The sequence below is a fragment of the Poecilia mexicana genome, unplaced genomic scaffold (assembly GCF_051168715.1).
Source record: "Poecilia mexicana isolate PSO_F unplaced genomic scaffold, ASM5116871v1 scaffold_16, whole genome shotgun sequence".
In the NCBI taxonomy this organism is placed as follows: domain Eukaryota; kingdom Metazoa; phylum Chordata; class Actinopteri; order Cyprinodontiformes; family Poeciliidae; genus Poecilia; species Poecilia mexicana.
Window position 1 is genome coordinate 23136144 of NW_028263385.1, and position 26056 is coordinate 23162199.

General features: G+C 37.0%; 2 protein-coding genes across 4 annotated transcripts in view; one reads left to right on the plus strand and one right to left on the minus strand.

Moving 5' to 3' along the window:
• The first annotated feature begins 7058 nt into the window (after positions 1-7058).
• On the plus strand, positions 7059-19310 carry entpd3 (ectonucleoside triphosphate diphosphohydrolase 3). Its single transcript, XM_015001035.2, has 10 exons — positions 7059-7190; positions 12048-12201; positions 12783-12900; positions 13115-13274; positions 13622-13781; positions 13905-14132; positions 15300-15563; positions 15650-15760; positions 16309-16446; positions 17342-19310. Exons 2-10 carry the CDS (start codon positions 12067-12069, stop codon positions 17528-17530), a joined length of 1503 nt encoding a protein of 500 aa, XP_014856521.1. The 5' UTR covers positions 7059-7190; positions 12048-12066; the 3' UTR covers positions 17531-19310.
• Positions 19311-19467: 157 nt separating this feature from the next.
• The window catches only part of LOC106926239 (RNA-binding motif, single-stranded-interacting protein 3-like), a 132035-nt gene continuing 125446 nt past the window's right edge, over positions 19468-26056 (minus strand). For 2 of the 3 annotated variants that reach the window (XM_088013827.1, XM_088013825.1), the window contains exons 11-14: positions 24986-25102; positions 24481-24567; positions 24019-24143; positions 19468-22968 (exon numbers count right to left, since the gene is read on the minus strand). In XM_088013827.1, coding sequence (XP_087869953.1) covers positions 22965-22968; positions 24019-24143; positions 24481-24567; positions 24986-25102 — 333 coding nt within the window. In that variant the 3' untranslated portion in view covers positions 19468-22964. Of the gene's footprint in view, positions 22969-24014; positions 24144-24480; positions 24568-24985; positions 25103-26056 lie in introns of those variants that run through there. The other variant, XM_088013826.1, reaches the window with a different exon arrangement.

Here is a 26056-nt window from a genome sequence, read left to right on the forward strand (position 1 = left end):
GCTAAATAAAATAGCAAGTTTCTTCATTGTCTTCTAATAGAGGATAAGATATCTTAAGTGACTCATGAATTGACAAAAAGCCTGAGTAAAAGGTGGTGTAAGGTTGTTTTTTTTTTAAGTAGGCCTATTACTGTTCTTTGTGGAGTTATGAAAATAGGCAAAAATTGGTAAAGTTAGTCTTTAATCTGTATTAGAAATATTGTACAACATTTAAAAATTATTGAGCATCTTATTTCTTTGGAGGTATGTGTGTCTGTGTGCATTACAAATAAACATTAAAGCTGCACTTTACAGCTTTGCCACAAGGGGGCGCCATAAATTACACAAAATTCACCATCCATGGATTTCATACAAATAAAATGCAAGCTTTGAAAACAGCCTAAAACTGAAACATGTAAACATTTATCTTTCTTTAAAATTTGGTTTTTAAATTACAATTCTGAAGCCCAAACTGACCTGGACATTACGGGAGTTCAGTTTCATTAGCCACTCCCTGGCTTGACCTGTAGTATTAAAAACATAATTAAATAGAACATGCCTGAGACACAAAAAGTAGCAACAAAGATCTGAAAAAGCAACAGACAAGAAACTGTATTTCACATCTATTAGTCTTAAAAAGGTTACAAAGTCATGTGTAAGGTAAACCGCAGTAAGAGCCATTATCTACAAATGGAAAAGAAAACATGGAACAGTGGTCAACCTTTAGAAGAAAATCCAACCAAAATTAGTCCACAAGCACATCATTGACCATACAGGGGATTCCAGAAGAAACCAGAACAATATCTAATGCATTGCAGGCCTTACCCCCCAGAGTTTATGACTCAGCAATCAGAAAGCGACTTGGCAAAAGCGGTTTTCAAGAGTTCCAAAGCTTTCCTATAAAAAAGGTTTTTTGTTTTATTTTTTTAAAAACTACCACCTTTCCTGTGTCAAATAACATCTTGGCAATCTATGAGAATATTTTGTCTGAGGAAGAGACAAAAAGACAAAAGTAGAAACATTGTTATTGGTTCTTCCCTTTACGTCTAGTGTAAAACACACTCTGTCATTTCAAAAACAGAACATCACAATGAAACAACATTGTGGTGGTGTGATGGTCTTGCCCTGCTTTCTTCCTTCATGACCAGGGTGAGTGGCTGCAGGCAAAAGTCCAATTAATTACTGGTTGTAGGAGAAAATTACTTTTTCACATACAGTAACAGTTCGGGAAGCTATTGTTACCTAATAAACATTATTTGAAGTTTATGTTTTGCAAAAAAATACGCTTTCACATCATTGTCTATTTATTATATTTAATATCCATTGAGTATTTTAAATGTAGGTCCCACAGAGTTTTGTACACAGCATTGTCATTTTTAATTCTTAATGTTCCTAACTTTTTTTTTATGTTTTTTTTTTTTTTTTCTACAAGAACAGTTTTGAGGTTAAAAACTTCAGGGGAAAAAAAGAGATAACAATTCAGTCGAATCCTGTGAAAACCCAACAGCTCTAATGTTTTGGATTTTTGGAAATGTACCTCAGACGAGCTCGCATAGATATCTTGCATTCACTTCACAAACTGCAAAGTAGGACTTTGATGTCAAAAATGCATGACAGCCTTTCAGGATGTAACTTAGGCGGCATGTCTCAGAGCAGCAACAAAGAACAACCTCCCGGAGCCCTTCCTGTTCCTGAGGAACAAACTCGGCCTGAATTACCTCTCTCAGTCATTTGTTGTTTGAGCTTATTTGCTGAAAGCTCGTCCAGGACACACTTTTCACTTGGGAGGCATCAGATGGGAAAATATTGCAATCTGGTGGTCATCAGCACATAACTGAATCTTAAGTCACAACTTGAAACCTCAGAGATCACATTACATGGCCAGCATTTAATGGTTGGTGCTGAGCTGTACACTGGCTGCAGTTCACTCTAATACTTAATAGATAATTCTGTTACGATGAGAGTTTCCTGGTAAGTGTATGGCAGTTTTAGCGTGCGAGATGAATAGGATTTTATTACATCTCGCTGGTGGAGATTCTTCTGTAATTTCACTTCTTGGGAGGAAGACGGTCTTCTGAAATGTACAAAAGAAAGAAGGCAGATTAAGATGGAGGGTGGAGGGGGAGGGATGGTAAAAAGATGGGTTGAAAGTGCACCAGCCCACACAATAAACAGCACATTAGACATGAGAGATCATTTTCTGCCAGTTTAACAACTGAAGGAGCCCATTATGAATCGTGCCTGTATGTGTCCAGTGTGGTTGTCTGAGCAGTATTGCGCATGCCGAACTTTAAGTTACAAGTTGTGAACCCTGTGATGCAGATTTATAACAGAATATAACTCACTGTTTGCTGTTTGATCTGATACCAAAAAAAAAAAATCAAGATAACCAGAATTCAACAGATTAAAAAAAAAAAAAACTAACAGCAGTACCCCTCATGAACTCCCCCCTTCTCCTTACAGATTTGCAAGATCCCAAACTTATATTGCACCTGTTCTGACATTTTAAAATGCCGTACTTACCAATCTTTTAGCTCCGGCTTCAAGTTAAATAATAACAGTTGTGATTCAGTCATTCTTTTTCATTTATTATTTATCAGGTTATCAGTCTGAAATTAATTTGTTGCTTTCCCGTCATGCATTTGAAACAAATAGGTTTCTTTCAATTGTATTTCTCACTAATGTAGTTTATGATCAATTAGAGGTAAGCACACTCCAACTAAGTTTATCAGAAATGAACTTGTAAATCTATTATCATTTAATGTAATATAAAGATATGTGTACTTAAGATTTATAAATACAAGCAAACAAACAAGCACAAATGTATATACATGAGCTATGATCAATTGCTTCAACTAATGCAAATTAAAGAGTAAATGTCTAAAATAATGAACTGGCACTGATTTTTAACAGGGCAGTATTATGTATTTTCTAAACACATAGTGCCATTTAATAGCACATTCAAGTCTCAGCTGTTATAAAAATGCAGTATTTATCAAATGTGACTCAAAGGAAATTTGGCCTTGCATTTAACGCCTTGAAATTGGGCCTCTGTCTCTTTAAGAAGCTCCTGTTCTTTCCAGCGCTCTGCCATCGTCAGAACAACACCCCTCAATTGAGCCTTTAGCTTTGCTCTTGGGAAGAGGAATGGAAAAGAAATCATTTGAAAATCAGGATTTAGTTAGTATTCTGAAAGGCTTTTCTTTTGCAATTTCACAGCAATAAAATGGGCTTCTCCCACCTGGCATCCGAGTGAAAATACCACATGTTGCTGGATGTGTGGTATTTGGAGCATCAAACAGAGATGCAGTGTTAACAAAATAAATGATTTTTACCTAAAACAGTCTCAAACAGTGACCAGTCTGGCTTGATTAAGGCTTTATGGTCAACTTACACAGGTGATAAAAAAAAGGCAAAGCTGGCTCTCACAGGAGGAAAAAAAAAGCACAATTATGATTTTTGCATTTGCACATATATATATATATATATATATATATATATATATATATATATATATATATATATATATATATATATATATATATATATATAGCTTTGCTCCTTTATGACTGCTTGGTCAATGTTTTAGTGATTATTGCTCCTGCAAGCATCTTATAACCACAGACCAGGCCAGGAGACAGCTGGAGAGGTTCCATCAGCGTAAGGCTGCAGGACCCGATGGCATGTCCCTCAGGACTCTAAAGACCTGTGCCAGCCAACATGCCCTCTACTTAGACGCCTCTTCAACCTAAGCCTGAGTCAGGAGGAAGGGGGAAAAAAATGAAATCACAAATATTAAATTGAGGAACGAAAGAAACATCAACGCTTGTATCCTGAAGAGACATTGACGCTTGGACTTGCTCTATTATTGTCTAAAAGTATCTTCTAGAAATAGCAACAAATATGAGTCAAGAAAAGAAAAAAACAAAGTCAAGATGATAATTCAAGGTGATTTACACTTACTACTTCAGCATGAATTCACCTGCATGAATTCATGCAGGTGAATTCATGCAGGTGATCTTCTTTCTAGATCTTCTAGTAAGAAGATCTAGAATGAACACACATCAGCCTCACTTTGGAAGAAACAGCCCTGCAGCTTCAATAGATGTCTGTAATCTGCATCCACCGTGCTTCTTCTATTTCTTCTCATTGTGGAAATTAAATTTTAAAAGTGCTGCCTTTCCGGTTCACTTCAACCGGCAGGTTTCAGGTCTCACATTTGGCAGCTAAAAATATTCTACATGCACTGTCTGCCGAAAGAGAAATGTGATTCACATTGACTGAACTGATACTTTCCTCTTTTTGAAGACAGGATGAAGACAATGAGAAGACAGATTTGTTAAATATTACATAAAAAAGTCAACATACATACAGGGGTGTTTTCCATTGTCAGCTCACTGTGCATCACTTTCTCCCTTCCTCTATATCCTCATTACACACTCGCCAGCATTTCCAGGAAATCAAATAATGAAGTTTATAGATGACACCACAGCAGCGGGACTCATTTCATAAGAAGATGAGTGGCCTATCAAAACCACTCTGACTGGGTGGTGTTCACTGAACAATCTCAGAAAACTAAATGACTTGGTTTTAACTTTTTCTTTTTTGATCACATTTTACATGGCTACTAATAAACTGGAGTGTGTCTGGTTTTCATTCATGTTTTTTTGTACATGAAAAACATGTACAAAAAAACATGTTTTTTTGTACATGTAACAGATGTATCTGTTACTTTTATTGATTGGACCTTGTAGGATAGATGATCTTAACTTTATTGTACTGTGAAACAGTACAAAAAATTTTTTGTACTGTTTCACAGTACAATATAAAAAAAAAGCAATAAAGTCATTCATTTGTTCTAATGTTTAATTGTTCAATGTAAATTCTGATACCCTATTCTTCAAATTGTAACAATTCAACTTTCTGGCTTCCCCTGCTGGGCTTGCGACATGTTGTACATTACTTAATGTTTATCACAGCACGATGATTGTTTTCATTCATTTTGTAATCAAATCTGCTTTGCAAAGTTCTGAAAGCCTGAAAGCAGATCAGGATCCAAACACCAATTTGGAAAGAGTTTTTTTCTTCTTCCCCTGGCCAGACAGGGAATCCAAGCTAAAAGGAGGAACACAAAACATGACTTGACAAGAGCACTCACCAGACTGGATGTGGTTCTTTCACTGAATATCAGCATAGGTAAATAAATGACTCAGTTAAAATGAAATGACTTACAGAACTTGAACATAGTGTTCTGAGAAACAAAACACAAACACAAAAACTAGGCAACAAACCCAAGAAGAAACACGGGAACCTGTAAGATCCCAGACAACTACCAAAACCAAACATTATGATTGAAAAGCACAAGACACTGGTCTGATTTTGCAAAAAACTTGAGACGGTGACATTTACTGTACATTGACTAGAAATGCTCAACTCACTGAAACACTGAAACAGAAAGTACCTACATCTTGTCATTCCGGTACACAACACAACTATGCTTGGACTAGAAAAATCATTTTTTTCACTTGAGATACATCTATAGTGGATTTACCTTAATTGATTTTATTTCTAAAACTAAAAAAACTAAAGAAATCCAGAGTATTCAATCCACACTAGTGGTTGTAGACTTTTTTGAAAGATAAGGACCACCTCAGTAAATCCAAAACTTCCCAAGTATGGACAGATATTTTACAGGACTCTAACTTTTCTCACAAACCTTGACCTCAAATCCAATATGGCTCCAGAGTGTCTGTGATATTGCGATAGCTGTTTTAATAACATGGATCTTTTCTCTTCTGATGGTATTCATGGCATTAAAACGTTCACAATTATACTGCACAACCACATTTGTCAAGAGAGGATTTTTATTGACTTAATTATCACGAGTACATATAAGTTTTAAAAATGTTCTTGTGTTGTGGAATCCATTTTCGGTTGTTTTGGAGGCTGTAATGCTTCTATTTGAATAGAAAAATAAAGAAAGCTTTGCAACCAAAACTCCCTGATTCATTGGGGTCAGTCATCTTTGCTGTTTCGTTGATTGTCTCAAAGTGACATAGAGTGTCTGATGGGTAAATAATCTATGGTGCAATAAACTACAAAAAAAGTATTCCAACTTTAAGCCAAAACCTTAATCTTTTGCTTTTATATATTTTTGGACATTTTAATAACAAACAGCTGGTGCCATTGCAAAAAGTGTGAGAACCAACTCAGGTTTATTGTATCAAAGAAAGATGAAGCAATGAAAGATTATTTCTATCCGCAAAGAATATGTTACACTTAAAGAGCTGCTTTGCTTGTTATTCTTTGCTCTCAATGTTATTGATCTTCTGTTAAATGACATTGCATGGGTAGACATGTAAAAAAAAAAAAAAAAAAAAAAAAAAAAAACTGTTCTCATCTCTATAGAAAGCAAAATTGGAACATGTCTCTGCATGTATGCACAGAAACCGTGAACCCAAATAAAAGCAAACTTTCAGTAGTTGACAGTCTGATCGGCAGGCTAAGCAAACACACCAGCGTGGTGTGACATACAACAGGATATGTTCACACAACGAACACCCTGCTAAGACAATGATCTCCCGTAAATGACTCATGGGATCCACTGTCACTAATTCAACCCGGCATCTGAGGAGGAGTCTGCAGGTTTCAACACATCTTTCAGTGTTGGCAGAGTCTTTTAGCATTTGCTTCCCCGATTGCCCCTCAGATCAGAGCTTTTAAATAAGAGCTGACTTTATGATAACACTCACCGCAGATGCTCAGCCACACTGCACTTTATCCTATATTGATTGTATCCTTTAACTCCTTCTGTCTCCCCCCGCCCCCTAGCCCATCACAGTTTTTATTCATTTTCACAAACTCTACTTTTGTATTTGCTGACCAGACAGACAGTCAGGCAGCTGTAGCGGTCCTGTACCCGTCTCCGGCTCACTTTCGCTGGTTTGTTGAACAGGTTTACGTGGAGTGTGGCATGTGTACAGAACATACTGCTCCTCCCATTATTCTGTTCACCCTCACTTTCACTACTCATATTCTTGTGGGGAAGTCACAGTTTCAGCCTCTCCTCCTCACACAACTCCCTTGCTTCTTAGCTTCCTCTCTTTTCATCTCTCAGTTGCTCCCTCGTTTCCTGCTGTGTTCAGTTACCCCGTCCTGTGAGCTATCTTACTCCCACTCCCTGCCCTCATCTGCAAAGCGAGCTCTGCACGGTAAGATAAAAACACACTTTGTTGCATGCAATCATTGACATGTCATCACGCACTGTGTTTTTCTAAATGAAATATGTATTTATATTCTAAACTGGACTTATGAATACAGATCTTTTTTTTTGTACTGTTGTAATGCTCACTCTGATCTACTGTACTGTACCTAAGACTGTTAATGTCAAATACTCATGCTGAGAAGAATCAACTTGTGGAAGCACAGGGGATTAAATATCAGAAAATGCTGGAGATTTGAGATCCTAATCTTAATGGTCATACATGGGCAATTGAACTATTCAGTGGTTAGATTCCTTCAGTCGGTGAGTACAGATTAAAATTTTGCTGCACAGCGTATCATGTTTGCCTTGTGGACAGGGTGGTGGAAAAGGGGTGTGATGGGAGTGAGAAAGAACATCTGCTCTTTTCTAGTTAAGCAAAGGCTAAATGTATTTGTAGAGTAGGATAAAGCAAAAGTTTTAGGTTCACAGTATTTTGGTCTAATCATTATTTCTTTACAACAACCCAGATTCTTAACTTGTACCCTGCATCATTTTTGATTGAATTTTATGGTTATTTATTTCGTATTCTTTCACAGCTCAGGAGGCTCAACGCATGCCTAGAAACAGAGACTGACATTACACAGTTGAGCTACATTAAATAAATACATGAATAAATGAATAGATCTTTATTTATCTATGATCTGGCTAAACCATTGAAGTGTAATTGCAGTTTTAGACAGTCAAGAAGATTTGAAAAAAAAATGCAAAGGGATTAAAAAAAGTGTAATTTACCTTTAAAAGTAGAAAAAAAAGCCTTTGTAGCCTCCAGAAACCAAATAGCGTCCAGTTTCACTTTTCAGGGTCGAAAGCTTCTTGAAGAGCTGAAAACATGTAACATTAACTCAGATAAGCTGACATGGGAAAAGAAAAATAAGTCAGATAAACTGCTGTATATCTCCTTCAGAGAGAATAATTATCAGTTCCATGGTGGGATTTCTCCAGGGGAAAAGACAATTTTCCCCAAGAGAAATGTCTATTTGTTAAAGTAGAGGTAAGAAACTGTGAGTGCTTTCATGAGCAACAAGTGCGTTTAACAAATAAAAGTTCAGTATAGTAACTAAATATTATTTTTTATTCAAAAATATTTGAGCTGAAAAGTGTGTGAGTGAGTATCACATTTTCTCAGACTTTAAGATTCTGGAAGATTATGTAATTTACTGTTCAAACTAATTTAACTGTTCTACTGTTCTTATTTTCCCAAATCTGCTCAATAAGAACTCAATTAAAACTGTTTTGTTTTTCAATCATTTTCCACTATAATTTGCATATATTTCCATCCATTTTTCTTCTCTAGTCAGGAAAAAGACATGATATGCTGCTTCTGTGGGACAGGTGTTTCCACACTGTAGAACATACTAGAAAATGAAGAGGAAATCCACCAATGACACTTATTTTCTCCCAGTTCAGCTTATCAACAGTGTAAGTTTTTGGAGTGAATTCACTTCATGTTGTAGAATGGACACAGACACTTAGACTTTCAACTCAGAATGTGACATATGCAGGACTCAAATGTGTAAAATGATAACTAAATCTTGGCTCTTTTTCTAGACAGATCATTTGAATTTTTAAGTTCTTGCATTTTGGAAATTCTCTGTTCATGCTTTTTAAATAACATGACCTGACAATGCCATAATATTAAAAAGTATATATATAAAAAAAACACACAAAAATCTCTGTGTGATCAATTAAAGTAATCTGGAAAATGAATGATATATAGTTAATCTCAAGGGAGCATTTGTTGCCGGAGTTCTGGTGTAATTTAATCTTTCCCTTTGATGTAATTAAATGTTGATGAATGAGTAGAATGAGTAATTACTTTTCCTTTTTGTTCTCTTTTTCTTTGCGTTCTGTCTTATTCAATGAATCCTAAACCATATAATTTTTACTGTATGTTAATATGAATGCTAGGTTTGCTAGACTGTCAGATTGCAACATTAACAACACTGTTTGTGGTTAGACACAACTTATAAAATCTTGATTAGATCAGCACTTGAGTCACTGGAATTTTCTAACCAACACAATATGCTCTGACACACGAAAGATAAAATCAGTCAGTCGTCTCACCACATGATTATCCAGCATGGTTTTAAACGTTCATGGTGGATAAAATGAAAACTAATTTCTTCTTATTATATTATTATAAAACCGTTTATGGAGAAGTGGGTGCAGTATGAACTATGATAAAATGATATTAATTGCATAACAGTCAGAAAACGTAAAAATGAGGAACGACACTCAAGAACTTGAACATGACTAAACATTAGACATTTTTACTAATGTCTTTTTGAGATGCAAAATTAGATCACTGCATACCAGCAGAAGGAGATTAGCAGAAAAAAAAAAAGAACAAACAGAAATGTTTTTCTGACATGCAATGTGATTCAATCAATCAGTGTCATTGCTTTTAAACAGTTTTTTGATCTGGTTTAAACTTCTGCATATGCTTTAATTTGCATATGCAAATTAAAACATTGCATATGCATTGCATATATTTTAATTGCAATGTGGTCAAAGGGTGACCTCTCTCTCCTGGCTACACAAACGTAGCCAGGTTGTTGTGTGTTGCATGAACTAGATTTTAAATTGGGCAAATTCGCAACACATGTCCTATTATAATATAGTAAGCTATAGCTTTATTCCCCTGCTTGCAATCGCGAAACTAGCAATACTTCAGATCAATCCTTCCCTGCAGCAGACTTCTGCATTATAAAAGCAGAACTGCCAAAGTAGAAGTCAGCATTACTTTTCACTTTTGATGGTTGGGGCATCATTTTTCAATTTAGAGCTATTAGGAACTCTTTATAGTCTTGTTTAATGAAAAGGGGGATGCATGCATTTTTTCAGCACTCGTAAAGAAATGTGTGTATCTTGCTTCCTGAACCACAGCAATATGAAGACACACAGCAGACACCAGGTTCTTACCTTTGAGGAAATATTTTCTTTGCTACGCTTTGCCTAAATTTTCAGTTTATAACTTTGTTTATTGCCAGAAATAACTTCTTTTAAAGCCTCAGTTATAATTACAACTCCACTCTTCTGTGAAGCCTATGTGACATAAATGTTGTCACATGTTCCCTGGTAGGACCTTGGGCTACACTTACAGTAGCCCAGATTTCTGTGACCTCAGAGACAACAATAAACCCATTCAAAGGGTTCTGCAAAAAAAAAAAAAAAAAAAACACCAGTCAATAATGAAAATGACAAAACAAACAGAAGTAAAAGAAGGGGCAAATTAACAGTACAATTTTATAGAGTGAGAATAGATTGGCTACATGCAATAGCGTTCTAGTCAGAAATCTCTTTGACAGTCATGGAGAGATATGTCAGGTCAAGTCAAGTTAACTCATGTTTATTTATGTAGCACATTTCAGCAACAAAGTGATTTACACCAGAAAGCATAATACAGTGAGCAATTACAAAACAGCAATAAAAATTACATTTGTCAAATGCCATCATCAAGCAAGTACACATTTAATATATTCCAGTTACTATGAATTAAAGGCAATTCAAAACAGGTGGGTTTATAGCCTTGATTTATAGGAACTCATGTTCCTGCAGATATGTTCAGCTTGTTAATGCCAGGGAGTGCTGGGTTCAGTTTATTAATGACTCCAACATTACTCATAGTGAATTCTCAGTGCAATGTCCCAGTATCTCCAAATCTGTGCACAACAAAGTATTTTTATACCTGTTGATGGATTACATTCTGGATAAACCATTACAGTCACTTCTGACTCATGAACACTTGATATGGTATAAAATCTTCAGCGACGACAATTTGTGTACCTGTGCACCCTTGTCTCTTAGTGGATTCGGGGGGGTTGCTGGTGCCCACCTCCAGCTAACGAGAGGCGGGGTACACCTTGGACAGGTCGCCAGTCTGTCGGATTATGATCAATCAGTGGAGACCATATCGCTTTGGTCATAATAATAAAGGACATTACCTCCCTCTGTTTAAGGGCATGGAAATCACACATTATAAGTTACTTTCACCTCACATATTTTTTATTTTATTTTTTGCAATGTATAAGACTTTGCAGTACCAGAAATCTCTCTCCAGATGTATTTACGTTACAGCCCAACTTATCTGGAGAGAAACACTCCTTTCTGTCACTGAATATAAACAACTCAGGCTGAGTGGTTCCAGGCACACCTTTACTCAGAATATATATCCATATTGTTCGTGGTTTGCATAGACAGAAAGTTGGAATGGGTAACAGAGACCATATCTAATTATCTAAAGAGGTGGACTTTCCTGTCCAAGGCTGCAATCAAATATAATCACAAATATTTCAGATTATCTGTTGTTTGTCTGTGTGTTTGTGTATGTCATATGTTCTTTAAAAGACTTGAGAGTCTACATGTATTTGAGCGTGAATATTATTCTGCACTGAGGGCATAATTAATGCTGGGTTCAAGACGTACCTCATTTCAGTGACAAAACAATGCTGCTATCCTTTGTTTTACTGTAACCTCAGAGTCAATACACCAAACCTAAAAGCAGGGTTGTCCTGTTAAAGGCATTACTTCAGATGCTGCATGTGGCTTATCAGAGCTGTTTTGTGCCTATTAGGGTACTTTCCTTCTCATTTGCTGACATTCGCTTGTTTGGCTCTCATCCATTATTGCTATTATTGCTGCCAACATTTTTTTTTTTTTTTTTTACCCCAGCTCAAAGTATATAAAGTAAAGCTTGCAGTCGTTGTTTATCATCACTCTTCAGACCTCCATATTCATCACTGTAACATGACAGCTGAGAGCCTTTTAGTGACAGCTTCACTTCTACTTTTTGTTTTGGCTCTAGCACGCTTTGCCAACAGGAAATGGGTTCCAAAAAGAAAATGGGCTACAAGTGTCGCATAGCAGGAGTGATGCTCCTATTGATTGGAAGCATTGCTGCTCTTATTGTTGTTGCTGTCGTCCAGGACAAGTTAAAGGTTAAGAAGTATGGATTAGAGGTGAACACACACACACACACGCACATCAACACACATGCACACAAGTGAGTCTTTCTGTCTTCTCAAGGACTTTGCCTTGGCTTCTGTTCATTTTTCATTCATTTTTGTAATCTAAACCTGAGTTTTACCCTGAATCTAACTGTTGCCAGTATGTGCCTAACCCTACACTGCAAAAACAGCACTACTCCCTATGGGGCTCAATGCTAGGGCCCCATAGGGAGCAGTTGGTCCCCACAGCATTGCATTAGTTGAAAAAAAGGTCCATACGTTGTATCGAACATTAATCAATCGCACAAGGACACATACACACACATGCATGAGAAGAATAATATCTACAGATTTATACAATGTACCTGCACAATCACACACTTTCAAGACATTATCAAGGTAGAGCTCAGCTACTGGTTCCACTGGTTTATAGTGTGAGACAAGAAAACAACAATAACAACAACAACAACAAAAAAGGTCAGCCAGCAGTTAGATGCACCTTTGCTTCACTGTAAAAGATGTAGTCTTTACATATACAGTTTGCAAAACTTTCACATGGAGGGCTGATGTTTTCCTGCATGCTTTTTCCTCAGTTTGGCATTGTGATAGACTCCGGTTCCTCTCGCTCCAATGTCTACCTGTACGAATGGCCTGGGGAGAAGGAGAACGAGACCGGGGTGGTGACTGAAAGAAAGAACTGTAAAGTTAAAGGTAAGTGAAGTGGCTGCATAACGTTGGTAGAAATGTTTCAACTTTTTCTAACAGCAACTCAGCAAAGTCAAAATATTCAACTAGTGTAATCCAAATGAATTTGGAGGTTTTTTTTTTGGTTTTTTTTAATGTTTCACATAAACCTCCGTTAAACAGTTTCAAATGCAATGTTTGTTTTTGAAGGAATAACCCAAACACAGATTTGTGCCTCCAGGGGCTCCTATCTCAGAACTCGAGGTCAGTTCCAAGGAAGATGAAAAAACTTTTAAAGGATTTCAAGACTGCATGGATGAAATCAAGAGACACATTCCTGGAGAAAAGCACAAAACCACACCCCTGTTTCTGGGAGCGACAGCTGGGATGCGTCTGTTAGAGTAAGAAAGAGACAATATCCTAAACTACACCGTTGTTTTTAAACTGTGCTATATTTAGTAATGAAATGCTAAGTCTTTGTTTATCAGTTCCAAAGAAAAAATCAAGGAATGGAGTTAGAAGAGGTACTGCTCTCCCTATTTACTTCCAAAATTATAAGAAGCAGAGGGTTTCAGTTTCTGATTAGAAGATAAATACATAAATTAACTGGTAGGTTTTAGGAAAGCACAGAATAAACTCAGAGAAGGTACAGGCCGTATTGTGAGGACATAGTTTTAAACTGGTCAGAATTGCACTTTCTATAGCAATTTGCTGTGCGATTGATTATTGTTTGTGTCTTGCTTTTAAGAATGAAAGATGAGAAAAGAGCCAATAAAATCATGGGAAAACTCAGAGACTTCCTGAGTAAACAAGACTTCCAGTTCCACAATGCTTCCATCATCACCGGACAGGAAGAGGGGCTGTACGGGTGGATCACAGTGAATTACCTGAAGGAAAATTTCCTACAGGTGAGACTTGAGAGTGTACTTGTCCATTTAACTGTTTAAATTATAGAAACACAACTGCTCTGTGAACAGGAGCAGGGTAAGGTATGGTTGCTTTTCCCTAAATTATTCCAATTACATTTGTAGAAAAACATGTGGAACACTTACGTTCGTCCAAATGGAGCAGAGACAGTCGGGTCTATGGATCTCGGCGGAGCATCAACACAGATCGCCTTCCAAGTTCAGGAACGTGGGGAGGGGGCTGACTACAAGAGTGTCAAGCTGTATGGTTATCCCTACACTGTCTACACACACAGTTTCCTCTGCTACGGCAAAAATGAGGCTGACAAGAAGGTTTTGGACAAAGTAATCAGGGTATGCAACTTCTACTAGGTATTCTTAATGCCTTCATATTCTGTCTTTATGAATCAGTGCTTTAAAATTATTCCTTTTGAGTTTTGTATCTACCTTCTTAGTACATCAAGATACTGATTAAAAAAAAAATCTAAAAAGCTCAATATCATTTTGATTTGCTGTAGGGCATCTGTGAAAATCAATTTTCAGGTCCTGTGCAGAATCTCAATTGAATTCAGGTCTGGAGTTTGACTTGGCCATTCCAAAATATGAATATATATAATATATTATAACCATTCCATTGTTCCTCTGGTTTTCTGAAAGATGTTTAAGACTTGAAATATATATTTTAGAACATTTATTCATTAATGTTCTGCAACAACTCTATAAGGTCTCCAAAGATCAGCTGCATGATTCAATATTTCATACTGTTTGCATGTTATGTGACTTCTGAAGGCAACTGGTTGCAGCGTAGGTTATTCACGGGTGTTGCCTAAAAGTCCCACTGAAACACTGAAAGTTAGTGCTTGTAATGTGGCAAGGCGTAAAAAGAGGGTGAAGGGTACTTATGCAAAGCACTAAATGTTGACAAAACAACATAAAACAGGCAGTAAAAGCTAAACAAAATAGAAAATATTGTTGTATGTAAATGCGACTGGAAACAGTGGCACCTTACTGGAATTTGCAGCAGGGCTGTCAGACCGCAAAGACCAAACTGGCCCAAAAACATTGTGAATGTGTTCAGACTAAGCTAACTATAACTGAAGAGCTAGCCGAGATTCATCAAGAAAAGAAATCCCATTCATGTGAAAGCTGATGTCCATTAATGCCCTGTTAAAAATAGATTAGTGAATACTGCTGTTCCTAACAGTCAAAGGAAAACCAGTCAAGAATGCATTATGTCATTAAGAATATTGATTGGAATGTCATTCTAGCAGCCTGTGTCAAAATCATACTTTCTCGTAACTTACAGCCCAATTTTCAAAATCAATGACAATGTGATAGGAAGAGATATATTGTGTTGGTGTACAGTGGAACTAATGTGAATACACTACAATCTGTTACCTGTATGGAAAGATGGGTTTAAGGTTTTAAAACACAAAGGCTTCTGTTAGTCTTCTAATCAAGTGCCTTCATGCTCATTCTTTTTGTCTCATGATGACATGTCTTTACTTTGGACGTTTTCAGGAATCATCTGACCCAGCCTACGTAATAAATCCCTGCTACCCCAAAGGTTTCAACATTACCATACAAGCTTCATCCATTTATGACACGGTGTGCATACTGAAACCCAAAAACTACAACTCCGATCAAGAGTTCTACATGGTTGGAGGGGCCGACTCGGAAAAATGCGGGGAAATAGTGAAGTCCATATTTAACTTTCAGAACTGTTCCTCAAAGCAGTGCTCCTTCAACGGGGTGGAGCAGCCGCCAGTGACCGGAGATTTTATGGTAACACTTGTAGATCCAACTGCAGATACAAGTAAGTAGTTGTTGATCCAGAATAAATGAATGTTTGTTTCTTATGGTTCTTTTAGGCATATGCTGGATTCTTCTTCATCGCTCGAGCACTGGAGCAGAGTGGGAAATCCGACCTTGATCAGTTCAACATTGCTGTTGGGAACTTCTGCAACACTGACTGGGCCGAGGTAGGCCATCCGAACTGATGTGAAGCTACAATAGAAAGTGCAAAGAAGAACAATATAAAGGAAGATGACGGACACAGAAAAATAAAGCAGTGTGTTCATGAATGTGTGAAAAATAGCTGATGGGTCCTCACACCCATTTGCAACCCTGCCAACACATTTTATGTGAGACTCAGACCTTTGTGAAAACCACTACCTTTAACCTCTTTGAAGTTGATAGCTGCTCATTCAAAAGAACAGTCTTCCCTCACCCTTTAACTTCCTGACTGATAGACACTGAGACATTGCATCCAATATTTCCACATACCAATAGTATACACCACTATTTGAAAGATAAAAGCTTAGTATGTGTGCTACTGTTGCATTGCAAAACTGTCTTGTGTGGATGGAAATGCACTTATTGTCCTCCAACCAACAGTAGGCGCTAATCTGTTGAAAAGACCAGCTCTGCATGAATTACATTGTGCCTCTTTACTCTGACTTTAGGGATGCAGCTGGTTTTATTTGTTGTCAAACTACAATTTTCACTTTGATCTGTTTCTTGTCTTAAGCTAAAACTACAAAAGCCCTGGATCTCTGACGGATACCTCAAGACCTACTGCTTTGCCAGTCACTATGTCCTCACTCTTCTGGCAGATGGCTATAAGTTTGACAATGAGACTTGGAAAAATATTCACTTTGAACAAAAGGTAAGTAGGACAACATCCAAAACGACGTAGAAGCCTGTCTTGATTGAAAGTTTTGCTTCTATCAACTGCTTTATTTTCTGCGTTTCTGAAAATCAATGAACTGCTGTCAAACTAGAGCTTCAGAGTGCATCCATGTTGGGACTCAAGCCATCTTTAGCTGTGTAAAACATTGCTTGGGGCCACCCACTGAGTCGTATAACAGATCACTGACTCGCTAATTATTTTGTTCTGAAATAGTGGAACATATGAAGAGCATGTTTCGACAAAGACCCTCACAGAAGTGGGATTTCCCAAGTATTACACTGTGCCCATCAGTCATAAGACAAAATGAAAGACAGCGGTTCTACAAAATATCTAAACTCCAGACTGCCATTTGTCACTCATTCAGACGTTGGCCTTTAGGCACAAGGCATTTTTGTTCCTCAAATACTTGAGGCACTCCCGGATTTGAACAAAGAATTAATGTTCTCATTGGGGCTCCCTGAGGTATTATGACCGTCAGTAGGTCGTTATAGAAAGAGCCAAAAACCAGACACATGAATTTTTCTTTTTTTACTGGGGTGTTCTTTGCATGTTATGACTCATCTAGTGTCTTAAAGCTGTTTGTGTTGCTTCAGCACAAAAATATTCAGTATCCGAAACTTCAAATGTCATGTATGTGCAGTGCGACGGTGAGGCTCAAAGAAAATGCAACATAAGTCTAAATCAGAAACATCTAGCTTTTTTACGAATTCAAGAACAAAAATGTGCCGTGCATTTGTATTCCTAGTCAGAACTCTATCTAGCCTCCTTCTGTTGTGCATGATTCTGCCATCTTTAGAGCTCAAACTGATTTTGGAGTAAAGAAAGCACGACTAAACATGCATGTGTGCAACCCTTCTCCTTCCCTCCTCAGATAAAGGAAACAAGCATAGGCTGGAGTTTGGGCTACATGCTGAGCATGTCCAACATGATCCCGTCTGAAGTGAAAGAAATCACTCCAATGACAAACCCGGTCTTTGCTGGTCTCATCTTTCTATTTTCAGCTCTAATCATTGTAACAGCAGTCTTAGGATTTATCATCCTCATTCGTATTTGCTATTGATAGGTGATGAAAGGAAATTAAGGAGAGCATAGGGAATTATTTTGTTCTTTGCTGGAATGTGCTGCAGCAGCATGTGATCAAGCATGGAACATCACTAAATTAAGTGATGTGTTTTTTTTTTTTTCAGTTCAAACTTCTGATGCAAGAGTTACATAGAAAATGTATTTGCACTTAAGTTTATGGTTAAACATTCGTTTTTCCCAGTGCTTGCAAAAGATAAATCACATTGCAGGAGGACAACACATATTTTGCTTGCACTGGTTGATTTTTTTTCTCAGCATCCACAGAAAAATTGTGTTTTTTTTTTTTTTTTTGTTTGTTTTTTTTGTTGAAAATATCCAAAATGTTGTTCTAATGGGAACATCAAGGAAACTTATCAGTATTTGTCCTGTTTCCTCATGATGAGGTAATGCCCCTCCACTTCCGGTGTCAGTTCTACTTTTAGGTCAGAGATTCATCACACATCTATGTAAGCAGACATAAACAGGCCATCCTTTTTTATTTGAACAAAAATGAATTAGAAAGGGATGAAGGGGTGAGTCGCCTCTGAGTCGCAGTATCAGGGAACAGCAGTGCTCCTACCTGGCTTGATAATGACACATCTTTATTGCTTATTGTAATAAATAATAAAATTGTGAATGTTTTTGTTATAATTGTATTCAGAAAAACATCAAGCAGTATAGGAGGTGCGTAGCGCTGACATAAAACCTTCAGGAAATGGCTCATTTGCACTCTTTAGGCTTTGGTTGCATTTTTTGGTCGCATTACGTAACTTTTATTTAGTAACAATGTTTTTTGGGACCATCACTGTGTTATGACAGTATACTACAATGACCCATGCAAACTCATCTGCCTCGTCCCAGTGTTCCCAGTACCAAATGCAGAAATCCAGCGCTCGGTCAGAAACAACCAATCAGAGCCAGGATGAGGGTCTTAGTGCTGTAAATCACTCTCGTGTACTAGCCGCTCACCCCACCCCCTTTTCTCTATGCTACATAACAGAATTTTTTCAACAACAGAGAATGCCATGAATGCTCAGTCTAGTTATAATGGCCGCTGATGAACAATTTTCCTGTATTGGTAAGTTGTTTTCTCCGCTATTAGCACAGTTAGCAGTGCATACACAAGAATGATTGACAGCACTTGGACCTTCCTCCTGGCTCCAATTTGTTGTTTCAGATCAGGAGTGTTGAATTTTTTCTGATGGCGATAGTAGCACTGGAAGGAGGTGCAGGAAATCAATCTTTTCACAAGTTTTCTGTGTCATACTGTTACAACACTTTTAATAAATATGTATATGTTGCAGCTTTAAGCGATAAACAGGGCAGTGCCCAAAAAACTCATCTCTGTTTTTTCTTCATCCCTCCTTTGATCATAGAAAGATTATGGTGGTAAAGCTCCAAGAACAAAAGTTTAAAATAAACATTAGTGTTTGATTATTGTCTGCAACGTTTTCACACTTTATATCAGACATTTGAAGTATTATACTTAGATGTGGAAGATCCACTTATGGAGTAACACAAAAACCAACTCTCATACATGAGATCACTGAAAAACACTTAGATGTCGTCATGTCTTATATTCCAAATTCATTCAAGTAATGGTTACGTAATGTTCCTGATTAAAAATAACTGTCTGTTCTTGAGGGTGTTTCATTTTAGAACAATTTTGACTGTACTTGAAAAACTGATGCATGTTTTTCATTTTATTTTACTTCCCCCACTGTTTCAATGCTTTGATAACTAACATAACTGTATAATAAACATGTTCTTTCACTGCATCTTTTGTAGTTATCTCATTACCTTCAGAATTATTCACCCATTATTCACCCATAATATAAGATTAAGTTGTTGCCTTATTTCACATTACTTGCAGTCACAGATGTACACTATTTACTCTTGATCACATCACAGAAAGTAGCACTGCCAAACTATGTATGCAACCTTACAACATACCTTTCAGTTTATTGTAAATTGTAAAAAACACATGAAAAAAACAGAGGCAGCCCACCAATACACAACATATTTTGCTGTACTAATGACCAACAATCTTGAAAACACTCAAATTCCCCAAAATAGGATGATTCATATGAAAGCTGCTTGGTTTTAATTTGAGCACACAACAAATTTGTCGGAGTTGAAGCAACATTGTGCTGAATCTATTTGGGCCTTTTCAGAATTGGTATTAGTTAGTTTCAAGTTATTCAACAAGAGATTGATCATTTTTGACTCTTCCAAGTGAAAATTACTCAATCTGTTGTTCAAATAACTCTGGAAGAGTTAAACTTATGATTGCTTGAAGCAGTATGCGTGCACATGCAATAAACCTGCCTTTAGTCTGTATGCAGAAAGCAATGCTGCACCCTAGTGGTAAGATGTTGTACAAGCCATTAAGAAATGTGGGCACTGGCTGTTTTTATAAAAAAAAAAAATTTATTGAAAGTTTTGTCAAAAAAGAAAAACAAAAACAAACAAAAAACACACGTGTGAAACTACAGCAACACCCACTGGTTCTACAGACACTCAAAATCACAACTTTGAAAGACATTGGAGGCATGTGACCAAGCAAATAAAAAAATAGCGTCCTCAAAGTTTTGCATCTTCTTTTACACGCCTGTACAACAAAAACAACCTCATAAATATTACCTTTGTTTCCTCGGCCTCCTCTTTTGCTTCCAATAGTTTATTTTCCATGAGAAGTTTGTATCTGCTTAGTTTTGGTTAAAAAAAAAAAAATCACCTTTTCTCCATCCATTTTGTCTTTTAACCTCCATCCAAAGTGATGTCGGTCTAGATGGATGTGGACTCAGAACCAGTGTGAACCACAACACGTACTCTTCTTCTCCTGCTTTCTTTCCACTCATCTGATGCACTCGTACTCAGAACAAATGTTTTGTTCATTTTTTCTTCTTCAGTCTTCATTCTGCCTTAAAATAATCAGTTGCTGTATTTCAATGGTGCATTTTTCCCACCCCCACACACACATACACAACACAGGACACCCTCTTTCCCCAATACTGAAAAGTGTTTAGCAGCTCAAATATAAGTAATTGTCAAATGACAGTAAAAAAAATAAAATAAAAAGTTGCACAAAAAATATTGCCCTTGTAGAAGAATGTTCATAAGCTGAAACTGTTTTGTTCTGCAGAAGTGCCCTTTTGTCTGACAGAGGTCACTGGTGTTTACACATTACATGTGTTTGGCAAGACAGACAAAACAGATTAACAGAGCGAGTTCTGCTTGTTTAAAGTGGGTTGTGAATGGCACGTCAGGATGTGTAGTCAGTGTCTCAACTGCAGAAGACAGCGACGAGAGTAATCTCAGTTTGCAGAAACTTGGGTGAATTATAATTAAAACATAAAATAATTGCTCTCTTTTGAGAGTTCAAGTAAATTATTTTTGCATGTATGCAGCTAGGAAAATAAAATGTACTCAAATGTTTTGCGTCATGCCCTTTACCTCCGTAAGTTAATGCCAACTTAATGCCCTCCGTAAAGAGTGTTTTAAAATGTATAATCTCCCATAAAATTTCATCTTATTGTAATATGATATTCCTAAAAGTATTTGACTTTTTTTCCTTAAAAAACCATGCTGGTCTTGCCTGAAAATGCATCGCATGACTTTGGTTACTAACGTAGATTTATATTTATATCGGATTTTATCAATATATTAAAATCTTATTCCTACATGTACATGTGACTGCAACATATTCCTTCAGTGATCATTTGATATCAGAAACCAGATAAAAAAAACAAAACAAAAAAAACAGATAGAATGTATAACTTTTCATTCAGTGAAATGACAAAAAATGTTTGTTTTCTGTTAGCATTGAGGGATTCACTTTTACTTTTGGTCGCTGTCTTCTGGAGGTAAGATGCTGGCGGCCTATAACTGCTCCACAGTGCCACATTTTAAACAAACAAAGTTATCTGTGCAAATCAGAGTTTGCATTCCAAATTGCGTTAATGAAATCTGTAGTGTTTTAGCAAACAAGGATTTAATTTCAGCAACTCAGCCACCTCATGATAAGCCACCGCTCTGTCGAGAACGATGCTTCTCTTCAATCATCGCTGAACTCAACATCACGGCAAACTAAGCTGCTCTTCTCGTTGAGGCAGTCGAGTTAAAGACCTACTGCATATTTTATTTTAATCTCACAAGCTGCGTTGGGGACTCTCATCCACTAAAAACCATGATAAGCAAGAATGTGTTTCACTTTTAAAAAGTGAAACAGTTGAACAAACAACAAGGAAGATCTCTTCTCTACATAATTTCTTCGTCTTTGGTATAAAATATGCCATCGGCAGCGTTTGTTCAACCGTTAAGAAAGACTCAAGAAACTGTCGACAGCTTTACTCAAACTATTGCTTATCACACATTTATAAACCCTAATTTCTTTCTTTTTTTTTATCTTATCTTCAATTTGGTTGTTGATGAAGTTTTTCATTTCTTTATGTTGTGAGACAAACAAAGCACAAAAACAAGAACATTTGGACTGCAATGAAAAGAACAACAAAACCTGAAAATGAGACAATGTGGCGGAGAAACTGAGATTTGATCCCACCGTCACACCAAACCACATTGCCCAGGAAGCCGCGGATCAACTCTTTCAACAAGCCACTTAAAGTCTTTTTTTTTTTGTCCATCTAATCCATCGACTTTTTTTGCACTTCACCACTTGTCATCTTCAAACTATTGTAATATCTTTTTTTTTTTTAAACCTGTACAGATAGCTTTGTAGATTTCCTCTCTGAGACTCCCACAACACACTTTCAATCATTTTTTTAAAGAATTTAACACTATGGAGTCTTTTTTCCCCCCCAAAAGTCTGAGAAAATTAAGGCAATAAGAATTTAAGAAAACATTGATTTTCTAAAAAACTACTCAAATAATAAAAGAAAAAGAAAAACAGAGCTTCATATCAGAGGAAGACAGTCTGTTTTCTCCTAGACATTGCTTCCTTTATTTTTTGATAAAAAAGTCAAAAATTCTACCTGCACATTCAAACGTTTTCCTTTTTTTTTCTTTACAGTTGGTTGAGTTTTGATTTCAGTCTTTTATATAGTTTTTTTTTTTTGTTTTTGTTTTTTTTTTTTAACCCCTCCAGAGGGGAAAGTCCAGTCTCAAGGTGAAAAAAAATGATCAAATCAGTCTTGGACTGTGATTGATTCCATTGTCTTGTAGTTCAACAAACATTCTTTGTTATTTTTTATTCATTTTTTTATAGCTGTCTTTGTCTTGGTTCAAACAGCTATAAAATATAGCATATTTTTTTCTTCATTTATTTGGTTCCTGTGCACAGTGGAAGCATTTTCCTGTCTGCCACGTCCACCTCACTGCTGTGTTTTTGTCCTCGGTCTTGTTTTGATTCTCCGTCTGTCTCCGGCTCCTTCGTGCAGTCCTTCTGAAGGCATTGCAACAATGACTCCCACCAGCTACCTGAAGGAGACAGAGAAGTCAGAAAAAACTAGATGACCAAGACTTTTTTTTCAGGAACGCAGCTGGATGGAAATAAAATCAAGTTACCGAGGCGGCGAAAACAAGATAAACACCATAAAGAGGAGCGATAGAAAGAATGACAACAGAGTTACGAGCAAAATAAAAATAAAAATAAATCCCCAGTTTAGCTTTGTAATTTTGCTCACAAAACAATCTGTTTCCACACCGATTGTCTTTCAAGTGAATGGAAGTAGTAAAAAACTTTCAATTTAGTACATTACATTTGTTGTTTTCTAAAATATTGAGTCTAAGTTTTATAGGTATCTTAGAGCATTTGCATCTAGTTTGTTGTAAACATTTTTTTCCTTCATTTTCTCTCCTCTGTCAATTCAGAAACTCTCAAGAAAGTGAAGTGTTGGCCAGGTGCAAGACTATATATATATATATATATATATATATATATATATATATATATATATATATATATATATATATATATATATATAATTTCTGCATCAGAAATTAGACATTAGATAGTTAGTCACTATTAAAATTGCTCGTAATTAGTGAAAGCTACAGTTTACCTGATGGTCAGAAGAAAGACTCATGGAGTTAGGAAGGGGCTAAAGCACACTACTACACTTCTGTCGCATAAAAATGATCTGCAGAGACGGTTTTCATTACTAAATCAAAGAGAATTTAAAGCAAAAGAAGGATTCAATGGTCCAGTTGTGATTAATAGATTAGCAAGTTGCTTTCCTACAAGAACCTAACTATTTTGTAACCTTAACTGGAGAATTACATGCTTAGTTTATTGATTAGCAGATAAAAAAAAACACACAAAACAATACATTTAAACATATTTATGCCCACATATCAAAAACATTGGACAATTATCTAAAGATATAATTGGCTGATAAATGTTTGTCTTTTTATCAGTCACTGCAATTCATATTCAGAGCTTATTTGTCCAAACAATTTGGCACATTTAGGTTTTCATTGTATTCAGGTGAGAAAATATTAATGAAGATTTTTTTTTTGTAAACTCACTTTGTCTGCTGGTAGGAGTAGGCTGTGGCATGGTCTGCTGAACTCTCCACTGATAAAGGCTGCTGCCCGCTGGCATCCTGTGAGGAGGGGGCAGTTGTCTGTGGAGATGGGTCTGTCACCACACCCTGATTGGACACAGAGTGGAAGAAAGGAGGTCAAAGTAAATTGCTGCAGTGAGAGTGATATAAGCAATTTTTTTCCACCCCAATTTTTCAGCCTTGGATAAATAAGTTAACCACATATTCAACTTATAACTTGCTTAGTTCATGAAAAGTAAAGGTTGGTTCTAACTTTCTGAATTAATTTTTGACAAAGTGAATGTAATGTGTATTTTTTCCCCCTATTAAAATTAGCAACTCTAAATGAATTCAAAATTTCACACATCTGAAATTGTAAAAAAAAAATACTGTTTAAAACGATTATCTAAATCTTTCTGCACAGTAGGGTGAACAAACATCTTACATCCACTGTAATAGCAGAGGCAGGCACTGCAGTGTACTGGGGAATGTAGGTTCCTTGCATAGGAGCAGCCGCTGCAGCAGAGATGTACTGCAGAGACACAAGGCGGGGCACACGGTGAAGCAATACATACAGCCTGGTGCAAACATGTTACAATCTGTCTTTGGGTTTGTAGTTAATTGCTAGCAACCAAATGTGAGAAAAAAAAAAAAAAACAGTTTTATTCTAGCTGCACGTTTGCAAAAGCTTCCAAAAATAAAAGAAAGGGTGTCATTTGAAAGCATGCTTGACTGTGTGACAAGAGTCTAATGCAAGTCGTGCCTGTTTGTTTTAGAGCAACTGTCATGTTGCAAAGTAAACTTCCACACCAGCCGACTCTGTGTTTAGCTTCATCCTCTCCCCCATCAAATCTGACCGACTTCACCGTCTCCGTGGCATGACGCTGCCTCCGCCGTGGGTTATTGTGTGGATGGTGTGTTCAGAGAAATACGTTGGAAGAGAGACTCACGGTGCCTGTGGGGCCCAGAGAGAGGTGGTTCATCTGCTGGGTGAGAGGAGCCATGACACTGGATGGGTGAAGAGACAAGCTGGGCTCTATGGCCGTTGCTGGGGTGATCACGGCGCCCTGGTGAAGAAGAACAGAGCATTCGGGGCTTTTCTCAATATTACGGATTTCAGTTGTGAAATATTACATACTGCAATGATCCATGTCTATATGCATGCTTAACCTCACAGTACAAAGACTACTTTATATATATATAGGGATGAAAAGACACAGTGATGACAAGAGGATTTTAAATCTCAAACTAAGACTGTAACATAAAAGTGAAATCTCTGCTTAATGTAGAGAGGAATCTACAAAGGATTGTGGCTGAAATTTTATTCTTGAAGATAATGGTACAAGAGAACGGCATCAGTCATATCCGTCATGCCAGAATATGAATCAGTGATTTAACCCAACATCAAGATTAACCAAGGTTAAAGGTATTATTCTCAACATCTTTGCTCTGACCCTTTGGATAAAACATAACTAATCATTCTCTTCATTCAACAAAGTTTGCTTCTTGTCCTTCCTGACCAAAGCCCGGGTTTGTGGTGTGGACAACCAATGAATGAATTCATGATTCTTTGATCAGAGGAGACGTGCCCTTAAAGTTGTTGTCTTGCAGTAAGAAGGTCCTGGGTTCGAATCCCGGCCTACGTGGATTGTGCATGTTGCTTCTGCGTACTCTGGCTTCCCCTCACAGTACAAAAACAAGACATGGTTAAACGGTTATTCTACACTGTCCTTAGGTTTCTAGTGTGTGTGAATAGTTGTTTGTCCTTCGTGTCTCTGTGGTGTCCTGTTACGGACTGGTGAACTGTCCTGGGTGTATCCCGCCTTTCACCCATTGACCACTGAGATAGTCAGCAGGCCCTCCTTGCAACCCTACAAGGACAAGCATGTATAGAAGATGGGTGGATGACTTGAAGCTAATTCTAAGTATTTTACTCATATTTCCAACACTGAAAAACAAAAGCAGTGGCTGTCTAAACAACTAAAACACACAAATTAAGGTCCTAGAACTGACAGGGTTGG

Bases quoted from the DNA above. Each gene is read 5' to 3' on its own strand.
- entpd3 (XM_015001035.2), top strand. From the start codon at position 12,067: ATGGGTTCCAAAAAGAAAATGGGCTACAAGTGTCGCATAGCAGGAGTG. The intron at 13,275-13,621 runs GTAAGAAAGAGA...CTTGCTTTTAAG, and splicing joins GCTGGGATGCGTCTGTTAGA to AATGAAAGATGAGAAAAGAG. The intron at 15,761-16,308 runs GTAGGCCATCCG...TCTTGTCTTAAG, and splicing joins GCAACACTGACTGGGCCGAG to CTAAAACTACAAAAGCCCTG.